The sequence below is a fragment of the Crassostrea angulata genome, chromosome 3 (assembly GCF_025612915.1).
Source record: "Crassostrea angulata isolate pt1a10 chromosome 3, ASM2561291v2, whole genome shotgun sequence".
In the NCBI taxonomy this organism is placed as follows: domain Eukaryota; kingdom Metazoa; phylum Mollusca; class Bivalvia; order Ostreida; family Ostreidae; genus Magallana; species Magallana angulata.
Genome location: NC_069113.1, coordinates 54,894,329 through 54,914,924, shown reverse-complemented (window position 1 = coordinate 54,914,924; position 20,596 = coordinate 54,894,329). Strand labels below are relative to the sequence as shown.

Here is a 20,596-nt window from a genome sequence, read left to right as displayed (position 1 = left end):
TAAAATTTTTGAGAGAATTTGTTTAAACATCTTTACAAATTTTTATACACCAACAACTTATTTTATGAATAACGGGCTGGTTTTTTTTCTCCCCGAAACATTCTACTGCTTACCAATTTTTAGAAACATATCATTCTATTGTGAAAAATATCGATGATGGTAATTACTGCTGTATGATTATTAGAGATCTTTCAAAAGCTTTCGACAGGGTCTGGCATAAGGGTCTCATTCATAAAATTAAAGCATATGGATTACAAACAAGATACAAACTCTAAATTGTTAGCTATGTAAACAAGGCTTGCGCCTTGTTTATGTTTACATTGAACATATAGAACCATTTTGACTAGGCCTTGGACTTTCAGTAGGACGTAACTATCTATTTCTTGCGTCAAAACAAGTTAAAATGACGCTGGCTTCAGGTGTAATATACACCGATTGAGTAGTCTTAGCTCAAAAGCCAGACAAATCTTGTTGATTTCAAAGAGCCATGACTGAGTGGCCTACAATGAAATAGACAGACATACGTCACATTGCAGTTTGACACCAACTACCCAAAGTCCAAGCTCTTGTTAAAATGGTTCTACCGGTTTAAGTTCTTTTTAAAGCTGATGTCTAATTCCTGACTCATTTGAATATATAAATAAACAGTTTCTATATAGTGCGTATCACATTCATTTTAGGTCTAAACATGGAATATTTAAAATGTAAACAAAAAAATCACCCGAGTTTTCTTTACATAGCAGAGTACTTGGAGCTCTGTATCTCGCTTATAACTGAACGACTGACACTAAAATTTTAATGTACTATAGTAAAAATCATATCCATAAATTATACCCAAGGCGGAAAAAATAAGGTTCAGCATAGGAACCTAAATTAGAATGGTGTTCATTGATCTCTGTGCAATTTAGCCTTTTATCATTTAGAATTGTGCAACTTGTGTCCGTTCGTGGTAAAGACTTGACATTTGAAAACAACCATCACCTGTGTGTAGACCTTTTCGTTATTTAACTATTGCAATCATACTGCTAAATTTTATTTAGATTTGAACTATACAATTTCCATTTAGAGACAGTTAAGTGTTGCAAATTTTCGTCTTCAAAGATGATTTAAAGGTGTTATTCTTACCTTATATTACGTAAGAAATAATCTTAAGTTACCAGCTAGAATTTATTTCAATGACTGCATGTAAGTAACAAAAAGGTATCCTGTATAAATAGCATTATACACTTTGTAATATCTTAAAAATTAACTTATTCGCAAGGCAAATTCTAACAATGACTATTTCATTTTACACTCCACTGAAAGGAAATTTTTATGAATAAAAGGTTTGTTAGAAGTTGTTGCAAAATTTGTCAGGGCGATCGGATTTTTCTTCTTCAAATGTTATATATCAATAGATTTTATCAACAAAAGATCAAAATTTCAGAAAAACTAAACCACGAAATCTTTTTAGCTGATCTGTTTTGTACTACCTCAAAAATAAGATTTCAGAGAGAGAGAGAGAGAGAGAGAGAGAGAGAGAGAGAGAGAGAGAGAGAGAGAGAGAGAGAGAGAGAGAGGTGTTTACTTTGCAAACACTAACAGTTAGGCTTGATAGGATTTCCGACCAAGGTTGGACACCACACGCCAATTAAAAACACAAAGGACTTCATCAAATAAAGGATAAAAACACTAAGGACTTCATCAAATCAAGGATAAAAACACAAAGGACTTCATCAAATCAAGGATAAAAACACAAAGGACTTCATCAAATCAAGGATAATTACAACGCAAAATACAAGATCAGCTAGCTAGTGTACCATCCAGACAGACCTCTAGAAAAGCTCCGGATGCAATTAAGTGTGATGAGAGAACTATGAAAGAGAAGCTCAAGAAGGCAGAGAAAAGCAATTAAAAGGAACACTGTAAGGACAGGCATCGAGCGTCGCGTGTACTCTAAAGGGCTGTCACGAAGAACATATAGGGTCAGATAGATCAACATGTACATTAACAACACCGTGTGCCTAGACTCATCATCTAAAAATCTAGATTAACCCTGATTACAGCAGTGATATGAAATTAGACAAAGCAGCTTTAAAAAGGCATTGCTCTGTTCTTATATGCGCAATTTGCAGACTAAATAATAAGTAAAACTCCTATTTATTGCCTTTTTATGTTAGAACAATTGTTTTGGTCAGTTTTAGACAGAAACAAACCAGTTCAATATGTGTTATATTTTGACCCCCAAGTGTACAAGATGGCTGCACATCCTCCTATATAATAATATATAATAGCATTATCAACAGAAGACAGAAACATTTGACGGAAACTCATACCAACAGAAGAGATATGTAAACGATAACAAGACTCGAGTTTTGTTTACAAAACAACGAATTAAAAACTCTGTATCGTGCTTCTAACTCAATATATAACTTTTTTAACTTTGATACTCTGTATGTTGAAGCCTATGTTAATAATATTCCAGAGAATTAATGCATCTTTGACCTTAAAATACAATGTCCAAAAATAGACTTCTTTTTATAATTGTCATTATTTTTTATATTACGCGCATTTTTCTCTCAATATTTTAGAAAGAGATGGATGGCATATTCTTAGGTGAACAACGTGGCCTATGTACCGCTTGTTCTATATTCCCACACGCTTACGGTCGGTTGGGACTATATATTTTCAAACATTTATTTGGAAACATCATTTGTAAATATAACTGTGCTTATATACTTTATAAATGATTTATTTCAAATAAAATTCTGTCTGTTGAAAGAGAGAAAAAAAGGGGGGGGGGGGGTCAATAAATGTCTAATTCTTGAAGCATGAAGCATATTCTTGGAAAAGGGACATTATTGTTCCCATACACAAAGGAGGTAATAAGCCAAAGAAATTCCCAGATAGCTATAGACCGATAGCTTTACTCCCTTGCCTTTTAAAACTGTTTGAAAATATTTTACTTACCAGGATCAAAACCCATGTTCTATCCTCATCCGACTTTCCTAACGCCCAGCAACAGGGATTTCAACCCAAACTCGGCTGTCTCACTGCCTCTTTTAACCTACAAGAAACCATTTTCCACAACATTGTACAAGCTTCATCGTCTTGGAGTTTCTGGACGGTTATGGACTCTAATTGACGACTGCCATACTGGTACATCTTGCTCTGTCGTGGTGAACTACACTAACTCTGTTTGGTTCCCTGTCTCACAAGGAGTTCGACAAGGAGGCATACTCTCAACTTTTCTCTATCTTGTGTTCATCAATGACCTTCTCCAAGAAATTCAAAGTCAATGTTCAAATACGGGAATCTACAACATCGTTAGCTCCAACCCCACGCTTGCAGACGATATATCTTGCATCGCCTTGACGCCTGTAGCCATCCAAAACATCCTTACCACCGCATATAAGTACTCCACAAATTGGAGATTCAAATTCAATGCAGATAAATCAAGCGTTCTTAGATTCTCCTCTTCATCAATTCGAAACCTGTCGAATCTCTCATGGCTTCTCGGAAATGAATCTGTCGAATTATCGGAATCATACAATCACCTAGGAATCCTCCTGCAATCTAAACTGGTCCATACCGAAAAAATCGAAAAACGGACGTAGAAAAGGGAGACAAGCGTATTTCGGTATTAAAATACGGGATCATCTTAATCCCGACACTTTATCCCGACTGTATAAAAAAGTTGTCCTTCCATCTATTCTCTACGGATGCGAACTCTGGTGCGACCTTCGGCAACGAGATCTCCAAGCACTCAGCACGCTCCAACACTTCATATGCAAAAACGCTATGGGCCTTCCAAAAACAACGAGATCGGACATTTGTGAATCTCTCTTCGGACTTCTTCCCATATCATCCGAAATTGATAAAAGAAAACTTCTTTTTTTCGGTCGATTATGTGATCTAGACACTAAAACCCTTACCAAACAGATATTTCTACATCGACTGTTTTCCTAACTACAATCCCCCGAACGCAAACAACTTGGCTTTGTTCACGACATCATTTCTCTCATGCTTAAGTATAATCTCCTTCAATACCTCACAGTTTATCTTCAAGTTGGCTATTTTCCCCCGAAACTTCTATGGAAAAAATCCGTAAAAGAAGCAGTAACGAACTCTCATATTGACTCAAGACGCCATCGGATGTTTTCTGACCCAGATTTTTACCTTTTCAGTAAGATAAACGCAGGAAGACCACCTTCTGCTATATGGAAAATCCCATCCAATGTTTTCGAAATAGAACTCTGTAAATTTATTGTTAAATTATGGACACTTCCTGAAATTTCACCGGAAATTTGTCTTATGTGCAGCAACCATTTTACCAACGTCTTTTAGTACATCTCCACCGTTTGTCCAGGGACGTCTGCATTTCGAGAAGCTTGGTGGGATACAGTTATCGAAAACTACGACATCTCTCTTAGTGCTGAACTCCGTGGTCTCTGTACACGTGACCTCTACCTCTTTTTGCTCGGGTCGAGACTTGTCTCCAACATTACAACTAACTTTGATTTACGCACCTTGCACATCCTCAACTTCCGCTTCTTGAGGGACACCGCAGCATGGTACAACCGATACCTGTGTTCTATTCAAAACACGACGTAAAATACCTGTACAATAGTCAAGATACTTTTCTACACTATGCACATTGTTATAGCTGTAGGTTACATCAAGTCATACTCAAATGGACATCCCCATGTATATATGTTTCTGTTTTTGTTTTCTTTGTCATTTTTTTTTCTTTGATGCCAAGTGGCAATAGGGTAATATAGTTTTTCTTTTCTTGTGTGTGTGTGTGTGTGTGTGTGTAATGATGTTTGTATATTGTTCTTTGTAAAATTCCATGCCACAATCTCCTATGGGAGGAAATAAAGAAAGAATGAATAAAGTTACCCTGGTTGTATTAAGTATACGGTGTCTAGTATACTGTTTAATAGGGGAATTACATTTAATTAAATTAATTATATTATTTTCACAATTTCTATTGAGATCTATCTGTGTACAGGACAAATCTCTGGATCGGGACACATTCGAGACCCGTTCTCGCATAGGACAGGTGCCTACGGATACATACCTGCCCGGACATATACCCAGTCGCCCAAATTAAATTTGTTTGCCTTTATAAATTAAGGATAGATAATCCTAAGACTAAATATCTGTATACACTGACTCGTTCTTGTTTACAATACCTAAATCATTTTAGTAATTATTGCTTGATCGGTTTTTTTTATACTGTTACATATATATAAATATACAATAATTGTCTTGATTACGGATCTATCCAAATCTACGGACCCAAACAAGTTACATAAATTGGCGGCAGCTGCGGGATTTGGGTTAGGTCTAATTGATTTGTTTATTATATGCTTCAATCACAATGTCTGGTCTACGGGCTGACATAACATATATAGAACGTCAAATGGAAAATCTCACTAGAGAGATAGATGAGTCCATGCAATTTTTAGGTCTGCAGGAAAATGTGTTTGGCATCTCGATGCCAAGACGAGTAACACGGACGAGTACACCGTTTACAGGTAGACCAGATAAGGCACTTAGTAATGTAGGTCACAGGGATGTAACCGGACGGCAGAACACAGCACAAGGACAGATGCAAACGGCCAAAATCAGACGAGAGCAAAATCAAGGAATTTTGTTAAACCTGCTACTTATGACAGTTCAGGCGTGTGGAATGACTATTTATCTCATTCTGAGTCTGTGTGTCTGTTAAATGAATGGACTGAGACGGAGAAGGGGTTGTATTTAGCTTCGTCTCTTAGAGGGTTAGCTCAAGGTCTGCTGGGTAATCAGCCAAGGGATGAGAGGCAAAACTATGCAAAACTGGTCAAGGCTTTGCAGGATAGGTTTGCGCCATTAAACCAGACAGAGCTATATCGGACTCAGCTTAGAGAAAGGAGACAGAGACCATCGGAGAGCTTACCGGAGATGGGTCAGGAGATAAGGAGGCTGGTGAACCTAGCCTATCCTACAGCTCCGGACGACGTTCGTGAGGTCCTGGCCACAGAACAGTTTTTAGATGGACTGCATAACGCGGAGATGCGTCTGAAGATAAAGCAGGCCAGACCTAACACTCTAAATGACGCTATACAGAGAGCCGTTGAGCTTGAAGCGTTTTACAGAGCTGAGAGCCGTCGCACTGAGAGTGTGAGAAGCGTGGATCAAGAGGCTGGGTCTGGTCATGGTTTAAAGATAGATAAATTCATAGAAACGATGGAGAAAAATATGCAATATCTTCAAAAGGAAATGAAGAATATGAAACAATGGAAGTTTCAAATGCAAAAGAAGGGACGTGATACAGGGCATACCAAAGATGAAACCAGGAATACTTATGCAAATAGTACAAGAAAGTGTTACAGGTGCGGATCTGACAAGCATTTGAAAAGAGATTGTCCCTTGAACTCGTCTAACCAGGCCCATCAGCCAGACCAAAGAGTTAAGAAGATGAGTATGACAGAGCATAAGCCATGTGATCGGGCTCAAGGCAATGAATACAAGACAGGAGAAGAGCACTCAAGAACCATCCATTCTATCAAGGAGTCGGGAGTCTATGTCACTGCCAAAATAATGGATGTATAGTTACTCATTGATACAGGTGCCACCGTTTCCTTGTTATCAAAGGTATGCTATGGAAATATACAAGGAAATGACACTTGGCGCTATACGGTAAAACATCTATCAGCTTTGCGCTGAATGGAACATCTATACTACAGGAAATGATTGTGGCTGATATATCTGTAGATGAAATCCTTGGTTTGGATTTCCTTGTGAAGCATAAGGCGTTTATAAACATGCGTACACAAAAAGTTGCTATATCGGGCATAGAACACCTTATTCAGTTAGAAGGCACGGCACAAGAATACAAGATTGCACTGATAAACAGGGTTGTCATACCTCCCAGGTCTGAAATATTGGCCGAGGGCAAGATCTGTGCAGGACCGGATGGAGGGTTCCCGGTGAAACTTGGACTTATAGAGCCATCTGAAAAACTGATAAAATCAGATTCTGCTATGTTGGCTAGGTCTTTGGTTCGACGCCAGAAAAGAGTGCCACTCCGCCTTATGAATATGTCAGCAACTAACAGGACTTTTCAGCCAGGAACAGTGGTCGGTAAGTTGTCTCCGGTTAGTGAGGTGGAAGCAGTACAATGATCTATAGGTGCTGCAAATTATAGCAAGGAAATACTAAAGCATTTACAAGAGCTGTTTTATAGCAGCACCAAAGTTCTTGGAAACCACGATAAGGGCAAAGCCAGAGACCTGCTTATCCGGTACTCAGATTTGTTCTCTGACACTGATGAGGATGCCGGTCGAACCTCAGTGGTTCGGCACAAGATCGATACCGAAAACCAACCAGTTATCAAACAGGCACCAAGACGTCTGCCCTTTCATATGCAGAAAGAAGTCGACGAACACGTTTCTGACATGCTAAAAAGGGGTATCATTGAGCCTTCATCGAGCGCTTGGTCGTCAGCAATCGTCTTGGTACAAAAGAAGGACGGATCCAAAAGGTTCTGTGTAGACTATAGGCGGTTAAATAGTGTGACGATGAAAGCTGCTATCCCTTACCCCGCATCGATGAGTCACTCAATCAGTTGAATGGTGCCAAGTGGTTCAGTACTCTCGATCTGAACGCAGGGTACTGGCAAGTTGAGCTGGACCCAAAATGACAAGCCTAAGACAGCCCTCGTGACCCGGCAAGGTTTGTTTGAGTTCAATGTGATGCCGTTTGGGCTCTGCAATGCCCCGGCAACATTCGAACGTCTGATGGAGACGGTGTTGTCAGGCTTACAATGGCAAGTATGCCTCATCTATTTTGATGATGTCATTGTGTATGGAAAAACATTTGAAGAAATGTTACACAACCTAGAACTGGTCTTTAAGAAGCTAAGAGCAGCTGGTTTGAAGCTAAAGGCCAGGAAATGTACAGTGTTTTCAAAACAAGTCAAATATCTGGGGCATGTTATATCTGAAAAAGGGGTTGAGACGAATCCGGAAAGGTTGAAGCCGTTAGGAAGTAGTGGCCAGAGCATCAGTTGCTTTCAAATGGAATAATGAATGCCAGGTAGCATTTGATGCATTGAAGGCAAAGCTTACCTCAGCACCTATCCTCACTTATCCCGATTTCAGTAAACCATTCATCCTTGATACCGATACGAGCCAAAATGCGATCGGTGCAGCCTTGTCACAGATCCAAAATGGACAAGAGAGGGTAGTAGCTTATGCCAGTAAGGTTCTCAGCAAGACGGAGAGAAGGTATTGTGTGACTAGGAAGTAGTGACGTTTATAAAACATTTCAGGCATTTCTTGTATGGACGCAAGTTTTTTGTTAGGACGGATCACAGTTCCCTCCGATGGTTGCTTAGGTTTAAGGATCCAGAGGGGCAATTGGCTCGATGGCTAGAGGTGATTTTGCCATATGATATGGAAATCGAGCATCGAGCGGGGCGATAACATGGAAATGCAGATAGGCTAAGTAGAGATCCTTGTAACCATTGCGGATATTTTGATGATTGGGAGAAAGCAGATGTGCCTGAGGACTATGCCAGGACATTAAAGCATGAGGTCAAAAACACGAGCACTGCTGAATCGAAAACACTTGTAGAAATGCAAGATGAGAGTCGGGATATAAGACTTTTGAAAGATTGGATGGAGGATGGCAAGCGTCCAGACTACAGCGAAGTCACTGCTGAAAGTTACATGGTCAAGTCATTGTGGGCTCAATGGAGTAGATTGGTCCTGAGGGATGAATTGCTTTGTCGTATATGGGAAGTTGAAGAAAGCAACAATATGACATACCAAATTGTTATGCCGCTCTCACAGCGAAGATTTATCTTGCAGCAGATGCACGATTCCAAGACCTCTGGTCATCTTGGGGTGACCAAGACATTGAACAAGATTAGGCAAGCTTATTACTGGCCAGGGTTGCAAAGCGATGTCCGGAGTTATGTTGCAGTCACAGGTAAAGGGTATCGCTACATACTGGTGGTGTCAGACTACTTCACCAAATGGACAGAGGCCTTCCCAATGCCGAACATGGAGGCTCAAACTGTAGCAAGACTAATTGGAGAAGAAGTAATCTGTAGGTTTGGAGTCCCTGTCTCAATACACTCCGACCAAGGCCGCCAGTATATGAGTCTCTTATTCAGGGAGGTGTGCCACCATTTGCAAATCCGAAAAACAAGAACCACACCATACCATCCTCAGTTTGATGGTATGGTATAAAGGTTCAACAACACTTTAGCTACCATGCTAAGTAACTATGTGGACGATAATCATCGGGACTGGGATGAATGCATACCTTTTGTAATGATGGCATATAGAGCGTCCCAGCATGAATCAACAGGATTCACACCAAAAATGCTTATGCTGGGTAGGGAGTCTACCACCCCATTAGATATCGTGTGTGATTTGCCCTCATCTTGGAAACAGGTACCAAATCATGACTGGGTCTGGGTTCTGCTTGATCGGATGGAAAGGGCTCATCACTTGGTGAGACGACATTCGGAGGGAGCGATTCTACGACAAAAACACTATCACGACATGAAGATGTCTTATGAACAATTCAAAAGTGGGGACTCAGTTTATGTGTACTTTCCCCAAAGGAAAACTGGTTGTTCGCCAAAGTTGACATCGTATTGGCGAGGACCATTCCAGGTCCTGGCAAAGATCTCCGAAGTCCTATACAAGGTCAACTGTGGACGCAATGGAAAGGAACAAATGGTTCATTGTGACAGGATGAAAACCTGTAAAGCTCAAGTACTCAGAGGCGAGGATATCGAGCCAGAGTCAAGTGACTCTCCAAATGTTGAACTAAATGTGGAAGAGCAGGATGATGACTTTGGCTCTTCCTATTAAAATGTTGAAGTCACAGACGAGTTGGTTGCTGAGAGCCGACCAAGACGCGAAAGGCGTTCTCCAACCTGGTTACAAGATTATGTGCAGGACTAGAACCTGAATTTCAAAATTACATTTCATAAATTCTTGATCACAGAGCATGTATATCCATCATAGGACCAGTGGTCCTGCTATTGTTTTGTTTTTACTTGTTGCATTAAAAAAATTGAAACCATTTGTATAAGGTTAGTTCATTTTACATATTTTTCAGATTGACAATGGTAAATACTAAGGTGACCCCCAAGAAGTCTAAAGAGATATGTCCAGTGTGCTTCAAAGAAGTTGCAGGGAAAGATGCCTGGACAGCTCATGTTATAAAGTGTGCCGGCAGCATGTTGGTTTGTGAAAAATGTCGTGTGTCCTTTAAGAAGAAGGAATATTTGGCAAAACACATGGGATTGAAACATTCAGAGATCGATCTGTCCAAGGAGTCTGAGAAAGACATTCCAAGTCCTAGCAGCTCACCGACGAATGATACTGACAGTGAAAGTGACTGGGATGAAGATCCAGAGGTACGGTTGGAGGAGACTCCAAGAGACGAGAAACCTCAAACTGAAACAAATGACCTGATGACTGGACGTATCTACAGGAAACGCACTATGCCCAGCCCTGTACAGTCTCCCAGAAAATTCATCTGCAGGACGGAAGTGCATCCTATTCCAGGTGTCGTGACCGTTGAGACACAGACAGATACTGTTGTAAGTGGTATGGCAGACAAGAGTACCCAAACAGCTGGATACCGGAAGCGAGTAAAGGAGGTTACCATAACCAAGTATCATGAGAACGGCAGAAGCGTAGAGAATATCGTGGAGAGAGAGGAGTTTTACAATATATAAGAATGTTGATTTTTGAAACTTTGTACAGAACTGTTCAGACAGATAGTCTTTAATTCAAGATTCATCTTGACCTTATGTTATTTGTTGTATGTTTTAAAGACTGGAAGGGTGAACTTTAGTTAAAGTTTCATTTGGTTTGGATACGTCTAATCAAACAATGCATCTATCATTTTATCATTGCTTCCATATTTCATGTTTTCTCCTCATTAAATTCTTTGTCATCAGCTTTTAATTGTTTTATCCTGCGAGGACGCATGTCAGGAATAGAGGCGTGGGTAATGTGACAATTAAAGGTCGGGCTCGGAAGAGTCGGGTTCGGAATGTATCAAGCAATTACGTAAACCGAACTTTATCGTTATATATAATGATAGCTCCCGAGGGTAGTTCGGGTGAATGCGCTGCTTGGCTCGACAGTTTACAGTGGAAGCTCCAAGTAGGAAGATCAAAGCAGAAGCGGTGCAGTGAAAGTTTATAAAGTTACCCTGGTTGTACTAAGTACATGGTGTCTAGTATACTGGTTAATAGGGGAATTACATTTAATTAAATTAATTATATTGTTTTCATATTATATTATTTCTATTGAGATCTATCTGTGTACAGGACAGATCTCTGGATCGGGACACATCCGAGACTCGCATAGGACAGGTGCTTACGGATACATACCTGCCCGGACTCATACCCAGTCACCCAAATTAAATTTGTTTGCCTTTATAAATAGAGTGGGGGGAGTGGCAAGTACATTTTTTACTTCAATTTCACGGTTTATTTCCTTATTGTTAATTCCATTTTTTACATGATCCGATAAACTGCGGGGCCAACTCCATGTTAATTCAACAATCTTTAATATGTAAACTAAGAAAATTCTATGCTGCCTCCCCCCCCCCCCCCTTCCCCTGATGCTACGTGCCTGATGTCGTGATACATTTTTGTATTGTTCATGGTTTGAAATAAACTTCTGGCTTCTCTATATGCATTCTGGGCTTTTCGGCAATTATATAATCATTTGCTTGTCATTTTTGTAAGATTTGAATAAAGAAGACTATTAAAATTTTGTTATAAATATCGGGATCGATATACAGCTGTAAATTGGGAAAGTGAAAGTAGCAGTCGCGCGTTTTCCCTGCATGTACACATCGAATCGATTTACGATCTGGATTATTTTTGATAAGGTAAAAAAAAAATAGCCTTTACGTTAATGTGAAAACTCTTTAAAAAATCATTAAAGGCTTTTAAATGAATTCTTAAACGTAAGATTTAACCTTCACTGTAGTAACTTGCACTGCTGATACTCTCGAGCTGTAACTTTCATTTTGTCTAAATTTTCATTGTACAAGTTCTTGTCATCTTCAGCAAGAAGGAAACGTATGTCATTTATCTATAAGTACATGTATTTAACATTTAGTATTTAATATATGAATTCTTAATGTTTAGGAATGCACCAAATTCTAAATAATGGAAGATTTAAAGAGAAGGTTGGAGTTCAACAATGTGGCTGTTCAGCGACAAGTAAGAAACTATGTCCCAAATGTCTGCACGTTTGCTTAATATTTTGACCATAGTTGTCCAAACTATGTTTATTGAGACTAGAATAAAACAAGTCTTGATAATCTGTTTTGAAACAACCTCTCTACCTCTTCAGGTTTCATTTAATTGTAATACACAACCAAAAATAGATTTTTACACTGCAGCAGACACGAAAGTACCAGATCATAACGTTGAAAACTTGTGTTAGGTGTCCAAAGTAATTTCAAATTGAGAAAAGAAGGAAAAATTTCCCATCATAAATCTCAATAAGAAGTTTATTTTTGTTCTTGTTAATTTCTCTTAAAAGTTTGTAAAAATAGATGAAGTGTCAAAGCAGAAATCTTGATCATGATTTTCTCCCCTTACATTGATTTCAATTGTACTTCTTTGAAAGGCATGTGAATTTTCGATAGAATTCCTCAAAAAGTGAGGGAAGCAGTAACCTGGGACGGGCTATAACTGATACTGTAATACGAGTATAGATATTCAGATTATTATTGACCATGTTGATCACATCAGAAGAGCGAAGTTTCTCTTTCACATCAGAAGATCTTTCTCATGAAAGAAATTGATCCCTGCCTGACAATGAATGAACTCTCAAGCTGCAACAAAGTTCTGTGTTAATTGTCCATCTGTCCAACTGTCCTCCTTGTGACTGATTTGTATCTGTTCTCTAATGTTAATTTTAGAAGAGTTTAACTAATGTGTAAATAATTCTAGATTTTTAACATGATTAAGGATGACATGCTTTACAAATAATTTCAGTCTGCGCATAGCACATATATGTAATTATGTATGAGGATGATTTTGGAATTTCTGAAGCCAAAAGGTTAAATTCAATGTTTCTGTCTCTTTCAAGAACTAGTTACTTTTATTGCCACAGCATATTAATGTATATATTCCATATTTTCTCCATACTATGAATACATTTCATCATCTCTTATAACAATAAAATAGGGACCCCCCCCCCCCAAAAAAAAATAAAAATATTTTTTTAATGTTTCCCTCCAAACATTGCTAATTTTCCAAGTGTTAAGGGTTGTGGTCCCAGTGCCAACAATTGGTGTGAGGGCCCAACACATCTAGCTGTGTTTGTGATAAATAATAGAAACAAATGTCATTGAGTGATGTTGTGACTGTCACACCATACAAAGCTTTATGCAAGCCCCCCTAGAGAGCAGTCAATCTCTTGTTTATAGATTGATTGCCATTTCCATTCTATTCAGACAACACCAGACCCACAATCAAAAGTGAAGTTTGACTTGTACAAGGCAGAAACAATGGCTGATCTACTGTCTGTTGATGGCTTCTTTCTATTGATTGCAGAATCTGCTAGAAACAATGGACATAACCTCACATAGCAGAGCAGTTATACTTCTTAAATTAATGTGTATGAAGGAATTCCTGATACTGTTAAAGAAGTGACTTATTGATCATAAACTCAAATTCAAAGAGTTCCAATCATTTATCAGAAAATTCAATACTTCTTACAGAAGGAGAACTCTGTTTTGTGACAAATTTGGATACCTGGCCCCGGGGCCATAAAACTTAGATGAGCTTACTTTTGATCTAAGTCTCACTTTTACAAAAGGAACATATGGTGGAAAAGTGAGACTGAGATCAAAAGTGAGCTCGTCTTAGATTTATGGCCCCGGGCCTGATGTCTGTAAATCTGCTTTCTGTTTTCGGTTGACAAAGAAATACATAAAGATCGATAAAATGGACAGAAAAATCTTTTTTTTTTTTTTTTTTTTCATTCGTGTCAATTACTTTAAAGGATGATAAGATATAAAGCTTGAAATCTTCTGAAATAATACCCGGTATAATACATTAACATTTTTCAGCATTCACTGCCTTACAAATCATGCAGACTCTGAGGGAAATCTCATGAATTAAGAATTAAATTAAGATTGAAGACAAAAATTTAGAGGAATGAAAACAGTATAATGGTCTACACAAAGAAACTGTACAGCATACATTATTGAAGCTTTTGTTGACCAATACACAGCTTATTCATTAAGTTCCTTTCACTGCTGTAAAGCTGTAGAGGAAGCACCTGATCTCTCCGGGAGGAATGAAACAATGAAATATTTGTAGCTTTATGCCCTTATTTGTAAAAAAAAAAAAAAAGAGAAGGAAATAGCTGATTAATTAGTCTATCTTAAAGTTTTCCTTTCACCAATCATGAAAATTAATTGCCAAAAAAGCAAATAGCTGATTTTGGCCCCTTTCTTAAAGTTTCCTTTTCATCAGTCATAAAAATTAATTGCCAAGAAGAAATTTAGAAATAGACTGAACAATGTACATAGAGAGAGAAGTGGCCAGTGGCTACTGCTGAACAATTAAGGATGGCATTAGATTGATCAGATGTCTCTGATTCCACAAAGAAGAGCTCCCCCCCAATATCCAATCCTGTCTCTTGTTGTGATAAAGACATTCTCTCACTATGGCAGCTATTTCAATGCAGTGCTATTACTGTGACAATTAATGTTACCACTGGACAGTCCTCTACTGCCACAAATATGGTTGATTATATTCATCAGAGGCATCTTCATAACAGAAGCTCCTATAGCCACAATTATCAAGAGAATCAAGTATAGCTTCTGTACATGGCAATAATTGTTGAAGTACAAATAATCAACAAAGTTGCTCCTTCCCTACAGTCTGAAATTATTTAATGCAACCTTGTAGAAAGATTGTTTTCCTTTAAGATTCACCGATTCGTCATTCAAATACAACCATCATTCACATGTAAACAAATTTTGATAGATTTGTGAGAGCTCGTCATCATGCATATTTCTTGCCGTGAATCTCAAAAAATGTTGCTAGTACGTTATTGTCCTGATTATCTACCGTACATCTTGATCGTGAAAATTACTCATCGCAAACCAGATTATCTTTTGTAAATCGCATAATAAAGTGGTTTTTGTGACGGTCAGACCGGTTCGAATACCGGCGCCAGATAGCTCAGTTGGTAGAGCACCTGACTAGAGATTCAGGGGGCCTGGGTTCGAATCCTGGTCTGGTTCGTCATTTTTTCTCTCATCCTGTTACATTTGGTGCTGTGACCAACTCCTGGAACTGACAGGTGAACTCCTGCCAGGGGAAAAGACTGGGGTGATCTTCGAGGGCGATGATCATTTAAGGGGGGAGGAATGTGACGGTCAGACCGGTTCGAATACCGGCGCCAGATAGCTCAGTTGGTAGAGCACCGGACTAGAGATTCAGGGGGCCCGGGTTCGTATCCCTGTCTGGTTCGTCATTATTTCTCTCATCCCGTTACAAGTGTATAAAGATTTACCTGTTAGCATGCCTGTTCCAGTCAAGGTTTAATAATTAATAATCAAACCTTTTTATGGATGTACAATATTGGAACATTTTCATTTACATTGAAACTGAAATTGTTATAGCCATATGCATCACCTATTTCAACACAAGAACTCTTTTTTTTTGCAACAGAGCATTTTTCAGCAAAGAGAGAGACATTTAAAACCTTGTTTGCCATGATGAGATTCTCATGAATCTTGTAAATTTTTATGCAAGGTTGGTTTAGAGTATTTTACCTGGTAAGTTGTACAGAATCTATATATAGATACATCTTGCTCAAATACTGGTAACCTGTAAACCAACTTTTATTTGCGTGCAAGAAATATTCGCGAGATCGGCGAGGGCCTCTTCTTTGCAAATATTACTTACTGCGAACTAGTCCTTACTGTATGAATGTAATATGAAAACGAATGTGGATAAAGTGTAGACGTGAAAAATAGTTGTCGCAAAAACCAGTTTATCTCCAGAACAGTCTTCGCTTATAGATAAAAAGTTGCTAATCTGTTTGAATTGAACGATTTTATACAGTTTTTAAGGCGTCGAGCTAATGCTCGACAGCCTTCTAGCGATCGTCTGGATTGGCAATCGTCCAAATTCATGCTCTGCACCGCCTTTTAAATGTGCATAAGAAATAAGTTCCTTAAAGTATTAAACGTATTACAAGATTTTTATTCCATTTATGAAACTAAATTGTGTACAAAAAAACCAACTTTGCCTACCTGGTTATTGACAACTCATTGCATAAGTATAAATTTGCTTAATCAAGAAATGGCGGATGAATACAATCATGTGTAAAAATTCACTAAATATTATTTTAGTTTATCGCTTACATTTTAATTGGAGAGCGTGCCCGATAGAAATAAATTTTGCGATGTAAATTTATTTGTTATCGGGCACGGTCTCCAAAAGAAATGTAAGCGATAAACGTATCTAGTGATTTTGTTGCTAAAAATAAACACGATAATGTAGTTGGTCTGGTCGAGCATTTTAGATAGCACGTGTTGTGGATTTGTTTGTAAACAACCGTACCATAGGGAATCTTGTTTCAAACGGGAATTGAAATGAATAAAAGTATGTTTTTTTATTATAATAGGAACATACTGTTAATGTATTCAAATCATGAACTTGTGAAAATTGTTTAAAAAAAAATAATTTATTTTTGAACTTTGAAATTTCTTCGAATTTTGTAACCATAATGAGTTATTGAATTGTAAAAGCACCAATACCTATTTTATAAGAAAATAAACTTATTTTTGTTTTTAAAGCAGCACAAAACATAATTCATATACTTCTCTATTCTATGTCTAAAATTATTTGAAATACGAAGTCACTATTAAATTAACAGAAATTCAAGGTATTGATATCATTCTATATAAAAGAAAATGTCTGTTCGACGCCTTTGTGGCCGTTCCGGCCTTTGATTATCATTATATTTTTCAATGGATGGGGGGGGGGGGGGGGGGGTTAAAAGCTGTATCACAATGGTTGGCTCTGATTGTGCTGCCCCGTTCTGTCACCGTGGTTTGTGGAGGGAGCGTGTTAACTGACATTGATTGGTCCAGGAAGCCTCCAAGAGGGGCTTCAGTTTCACTGACTTCTAGCTGCCGATTCTCTGTCTCCTTCCATGTTGAAGCGACACCAATTTTATTAATGGGCTTCAGAAGAATCTGTTGTTGTTTAAATATGTTTTCTGTTTCATGAGAAGCCATTTGTAATCATTTAGAATTCCCAGATGACTAGAAGAACATGGTTGCATATTTTCTGTCATCTTAGTGCATTGTACTCTGAAGACATTCTCAGTTCTTGCTAGGAATGGCAGTCAGTAAGATGAAAAGGCTGCTATGTGGATTACTGCAATCTGATTTCTTTATTGTATGTTTTAGAGGGTGGAGGTTATGGGTAAAAAAAAATAAACAAAAAGCCTCAGCAGTTTCAATCATAATTGATTATTCCTTACAGAAGGATGTGATGCAGATTACATGAAAATCCCTAAAAATCTCAGAAATTATTTTTCAACTGTTTAAGTACAAGCGTGTCAGACTTTATTTAAATGGTGCTTTGTTTGCAGCTGTCAGTCATCTAGATTTAGTGTACCCGAATAAATGATTGATATTGAACCCACGGGTCCACAGAAATAGACTGTACATTTCTCATCTAAAGAATAAACTGTGATAATTTATATGACAGCAATCAGAGGAGCTGTGCCATCACTTCCTGTGGGGTGAAGGGCCCGGTGTCTGCGTTCCATTACCAGAGCTTTATAGCCGTCACCCTAGCAGTTATTATACTATCAATAATGTATGAGAGTATTCAACATCATCTTTCTGCTTCCTCCCGTGAATTCCTTGTAAATCCTTAACGGTGAGTTTAAATCCGCCATCAATTATTCACCGCACATCAAAGAGGAGTCTCACACTTCTGGGGTGGCCCCAGAGGGATACTTCCTGATATTAGTAGGGGCTCACGGTGTGTCGGTTATTATATAGGGGACAGTAGAGGAATCTGAAATTCATGCGAAAAGTAAGACATTTCATAAATAATTAATTATCAGAAAATCAGAAAGAAACTATAAATGTCGAAACAATATAGATAGTCCATGCCGAAAAAAGCCCAGCATTTTTAGTTTCTTTTAAGACGATCGTGTACGTATACGGCACGCTACAGTCCTTTAGGTGGTATGGAACACCTATATGTTGAGATATATTATCTATCGAAATAAACAATAACATCAAGTAAATTCTTATGAATAAGTTTCCTAACAGCATGATGATTTGATCAGAGGGATCACTACGAATCTGTAAGTCATGAGTTCGAATCCTGCTGGGGATTTAAAATTTTTATATTTTCCAAACATTTTTAAAACGTATACTGTGATTATATATTGCGAAATTTAAATTATTAACCGATGAAAGTATTTTAATTATGATATACTTTAATCCGAATTAATACTGGCAGATGCCCCATACCACCTTAAACAGGATATTTTTTGACTGGCTTTGTTAATAATTTAAAAAGCTGTGTTTGTTTGTAAGATTACAAAACTAATGTTATCAGACTAAGAAGTGCTGTGTGATTGCCGCTTTGCATTATTGATATAGCTAGCCTATAATTTGTCTTACAAAGAGGCCGCTATCGCTTATATTTCCTTGTTTGTTCTTTAATTGTTTAGCTGCGAATAAACGCACAACAATTCTCTAAATAACTCTTTTCTTTTCTCCCATGTATACATATCCTACTTTGACATTACGTATTTCTGAGATATTAACTTTCTTAATCTGATAATTTTTCTTCACTGTTTTGAAGTTAGTGTTAATATTCCATTTACAGTTTTTTATTACCAAAGAAACTGGATGGTTTATGAAGATATAACGGTAGTAAAATCAGGGTTGAAACCTCCCCCAAGAAAATACCAGCTAGTAGGACTGGCTTGACCCAACTATTCTTGCCTTATAAACATCTGACAGCCTTTATTTTTATTGATTGTATGCAGATAGATCTATTTGTGACTATTGTTCCTCTGCATTTTTCTTCTTTCGTAGGAGACACACGGACAATTCCCCATTTGCCACAGTATGCGTAAACAGGACTGGTGGTGGATTTCCCACTATGTTTCCTGTACAATGTTAAGAAATAAATCGGAAATAAAAATTAAGGTCGCAAAATAGAGGCGCGCGGGGGAATCCTTTGGGCATTCCAATTTTCATTCCGGAAAGCGACAGACGTTACTTCCGAATTTGTTCAACAAACTAAAGGCAGATGGTACATGTATAGTCTTCAATCTTGATAAGCTAGATATGTAATAGACTGTAATAGACTGTAATTTTTTGGCTGTTGTCAAATGTCAACATACTTTTTATTAATTGAATATTATATTATATAGTAATTATATAAAAGAAACCTAATACACACAATTCTAAATTTAGTCACGATGTAACCAGTGGTTCATATTTTCATATTTTCATGAAATATGCATTGGAAAAATATGGAGGATTTATGTAAAATTACGATATACAAGAAATTTACTGAAGTTCAAGATTAGAAAATTTTCATGTTTAGTCATGCACATGTACCATAAGCGTTTATAAGCCAATGTCCAAAATTAATTCTCCAATCCAAAGGTTGTTTCCCTTTGCGGGGTCAACCAAAAGGTCAAAAGGGAAAACCCAACAAATTTTTCCTTCTTTACGCAACCAAGTATTTGGTCGTCCTGTGATGAAATCTTTTGGAATTTCATTTAGTCCTTCGATATGTGTGTTGCCCCATTTTGGGGCAATCAAAATATACAACGTTAACGGAAACGGATTTTAAATGTCAAATGACAAAGTTATAAACTTTTAAACTACAAAGGCTACTGTGAGAAATCTATTTTTTCCCAAAGATGGCGTCCAAGGGACACAACTTTTGTAAAGCGTGGATTGGTCTATAGGTGGAGTTGGGTGGATTCCAATTGGAATAAGAAGCCTGGTAGTGTGGCTGGTATATCCGATTTTGAAGGCTACCACTTCTGAAATAATTGTATAAGCAAGCTAACGTGAAAAATCTGATGCAATTAGAGGTTATGATTGATGTAAAAGTAAGCTATTTTAATATGATAATTGTAGAATTGTCATACCAAGACCACTGGGAATCACAAAAACCCACATTTTACCATTTGACGGCATTTACATGTATATGTTAGAGAATATACCGGTAACACTAGTTTTGGGTATAATTTTTGTGTGTTTGATCAACTACAGCTGTGCTTGTACTGTCAGGCACGTAGCATCGTTGTTGAAAGTGTGGGGGTGGGGGGGGGGGGTGGCAGACTCTTCCAAAAAATCTTGACAAGCAAAAAAACAAAAGGAAATAAGACTTTCCCAAAATCTTCAAAATCCTAATCCGGGGGGGGGGGGGGGGGGGGGTTCTGGCATAGTATATAACTTAAATTTCAATCCTAATTTCCTTTTTTTCATATCAATTTTTTACATCCTCCAAAAAAAGAGGGGGGGGGGGGGGCCAACTCCATGTTAA

General features: G+C 37.9%; 2 protein-coding genes across 4 annotated transcripts in view; both read left to right on the top strand.

Annotated features, from left to right (window-relative positions):
• The first annotated feature begins 10,117 nt into the window (after positions 1-10,117).
• LOC128176975 (uncharacterized) lies at positions 10,118-10,735 on the top strand. The gene has a single exon (XM_052843482.1). It carries the CDS (start codon positions 10,118-10,120, stop codon positions 10,733-10,735), a length of 618 nt encoding a protein of 205 aa, XP_052699442.1.
• Positions 10,736-11,819: 1,084 nt separating this feature from the next.
• Positions 11,820-20,596, top strand: part of LOC128177037 (focadhesin-like) — a 136,934-nt gene continuing 128,157 nt past the window's right edge. For all 3 annotated transcript variants that reach the window (XM_052843550.1, XM_052843551.1, XM_052843549.1), the window contains exons 1-2: positions 11,820-11,904; positions 12,167-12,241. In XM_052843550.1, coding sequence (XP_052699510.1) covers positions 12,188-12,241 — 54 coding nt within the window. In that variant the 5' untranslated portion in view covers positions 11,820-11,904; positions 12,167-12,187. The remainder of the gene's footprint in view (positions 11,905-12,166; positions 12,242-20,596) is intronic.